General features: G+C 50.9%; 1 protein-coding gene across 4 annotated transcripts in view; it reads right to left on the bottom strand.

Annotated features, from left to right (window-relative positions):
- Positions 1–2,184, bottom strand: part of Catsper1 (cation channel sperm associated 1) — a 15,189-nt gene extending 13,005 nt beyond the window's left edge. For all 4 annotated transcript variants that reach the window (XM_010635919.2, XM_010635921.2, XM_010635922.2 and 1 more), the window contains exon 1: positions 479–2,184. In XM_010635919.2, the coding sequence (XP_010634221.1) occupies positions 479–2,081 (1,603 nt within the window). In that variant the 5' untranslated portion in view covers positions 2,082–2,184. The remainder of the gene's footprint in view (positions 1–478) is intronic.
- Positions 2,185–2,422: the final 238 nt, after the last annotated feature.

The following is a 2,422-nucleotide window of genomic DNA, read 5'->3' as shown; positions in this document are numbered from 1 at the left end:
AAAAAAAAAAAAAAAAAAAAAAAAAGGTACTCATTCAGGAACTAGTTCCCATCTCTGTCTTTAGCAGCTCACAGTTTAGTGGAGGAAATGTGGACACACAGAGTCCACAGAAGCAAATATTCTAATGTGGAAAATGACAGGCCCCATCACTGGATGGCCTGTGATTGGTTAAGTGACCCCTCCCTGACTAAGGATGGTGCTGGATTTCCCCCCGTACTGTCTGGACTCAGGTAAGCCGGGGTACCCATGTTTGACAAGAGCCTTGATATTTGAGAAGCAAATGTAAGAGTGAAGAAAGAATGAATGAAGAAACATCTCACGGTGTCTAGAGGTACAAAATTCAAGGAATAAAGAATGGGCGGAGGAACAGAGGGAGAGTGAAGAGCTGATAGAATATACTCACGCCAGCTGGGCTAGATCTGCACGACTTTGGGTTAGGAAGGGGGAATTGGGATTTGGAGACCCAGAAAAGACTCACTTTTTTGCCTCTGATATTGCTCATCTTCAGACCAGCTTTCTGAGTGTTTGAAAGATGTGTCCTGAGGATGAACTTTGTTGGATGCCTGAGAGCCACGTGAGCGAACTGCAGGATGGGACTGCTCACTGTGGGGCAAGCTCTTGGTGAGCTCTTGATGAGGAGTGGACCCAGTTATGCTGTGGGGCTTGTGTTGGACAAAGAGTTGAGAGCTGCTCCTGCGGTCGTCCCTGTAGGAATCACCATGGAGATGATCATAACGATGTGCACTGTGGTGATGCTCCTGATGGTGATGCTCCCTGTGGTGGTGGTGCTCGCCATGGTGGTGGTGCTCGCCATGGTGGCGGTGCTCGCCATGGTGGTGGTGCTCACCATGGTGGTCCTCACTGGAGCGGTGACTGCCATGATAACTTTCTCTGTAGAAGTGGGGTGTGCCATGGTGGTAGGACTCCTCAGAGGATTGGTTGAAAAGGCTCTCTTCACGATGAAGATGCTTTCTGTGGTGGTGGAACTCATAAGGATGTAGTCTACTGTATTGGTGGCGCTCATGATGTTGGAACCCACTGTGGTAGTAGTCCTCACTGTGATGGTAGGGCCCACCAGGGTGGTAGGAATCTTCATGGTGGTAAGAGGGTCTTTGGTGGTGGAGCCCACCATCATGGCCATACTCACTGTGGCGTTGTGATACACCAGGTAACTGGAGTCTACTAGGGTAGGAGGTCTCGCCGTGTTGGTAGGACACACTGGGGGATTGGTGGTGTTGATGCCCACCATAGTAGTGATGCCTGCCGTGGTGGTGGGGCCCTCCATGGTGGTCTGACACAGCGTGGTGGTGGGGCCCATCGTGGTGATCTGACCCAGGGTGGTGGTAGGGCCCACCATGGTGGTATGACTCAGTGTGGTGGTGGGGCCCATCGTGGTGATCTGACCCAGAGTGGTGGTAGGGCCCAACATGGTGGTGTGACTCAGCATGGTGATGAGGGCCACCATGGTGGTCTGACCCAGAATGGTGGTAGGGTCCACTGGGGTGGTATGAGTCAGTGTGGTGGTGGGACACACCATGGTGAGGCCCAACATGGTGGTGTGACTCAGTGTGGTGGTGGGGCCCACCATGGTGGTATGAAGTAGTGTGATGGTGGGGCCCACCATGGTGGTATGACCCAGTGAGGTGGTGGGGCCCACCATGGTGAGGCCCAACAGGGAGGTATGACTCAGTATTGTAATGAGATCCACCATGTTGTATCCTACTACCAGAGCGATGTTCATCATCAAAGTGGTCTTCACCATAAGGATGATGGGAATGGCTAATGGCAGAGGAGGGACCCCAACCAAGGGATGTGGGATAGTGGGCCCTGTCATGAGGAGGAGCCTTACCATGGTGAGAATGGGCAAAAGCACTGTCATGGAAGTCTTGACGGGGTTCTCTGTGATGGTGGGACTCACTATGGTGATGACCTCCTCTGAGGTGATGGGATTCGTGAGGATGGTGGGGTCCGTCTTGATTTGGCCTGTGGTATGGGGATGATGAGTGGGAGTGAGAAAGTATATCCAAATTGTTGGTGGCATGCTCATTTTGAGCCTTTTCAGTCTTTGAGGGTTCACCCATGACTTTACTGGGAGCCCTGGAAGGAAGAGAGTTTAAGAATTGGAAATCATAGGCCCGTTTTTAGCTTTCCATTCTCTCCTAAGCTAGGTCAAAGGCAACTGTGTAGTTCTCCTCTCAGAATTCTCCTCTCTGTGATGTCACCAGGAAGCTGGTGGATATAGTCATCCCATTTTACAGATGGAGGTGGGGGTGACTCTGAGAGTATAAGTGAGTTGCTCTGGGAATAAAAGCTTAAAATCAGTACCAACTTGCCAGGGATTTAACTCAGTGGCACTGCACTTGCCTTACAAATGCAAGGTCCCGAGTTCGATCCCCAGTACCAAAAAAAAAAAAAAAAAAAA

Source organism: Fukomys damarensis, unplaced genomic scaffold (genome assembly GCF_012274545.1).
Source record: "Fukomys damarensis isolate Sample0158 unplaced genomic scaffold, DMR_v1.0_HiC HiC_scaffold_27, whole genome shotgun sequence".
In the NCBI taxonomy this organism is placed as follows: Eukaryota; Metazoa; Chordata; class Mammalia; order Rodentia; family Bathyergidae; genus Fukomys; species Fukomys damarensis.
Note: the sequence above shows the minus strand (reverse complement) of the source record. Positions and strands in the feature narration are given on the sequence as shown.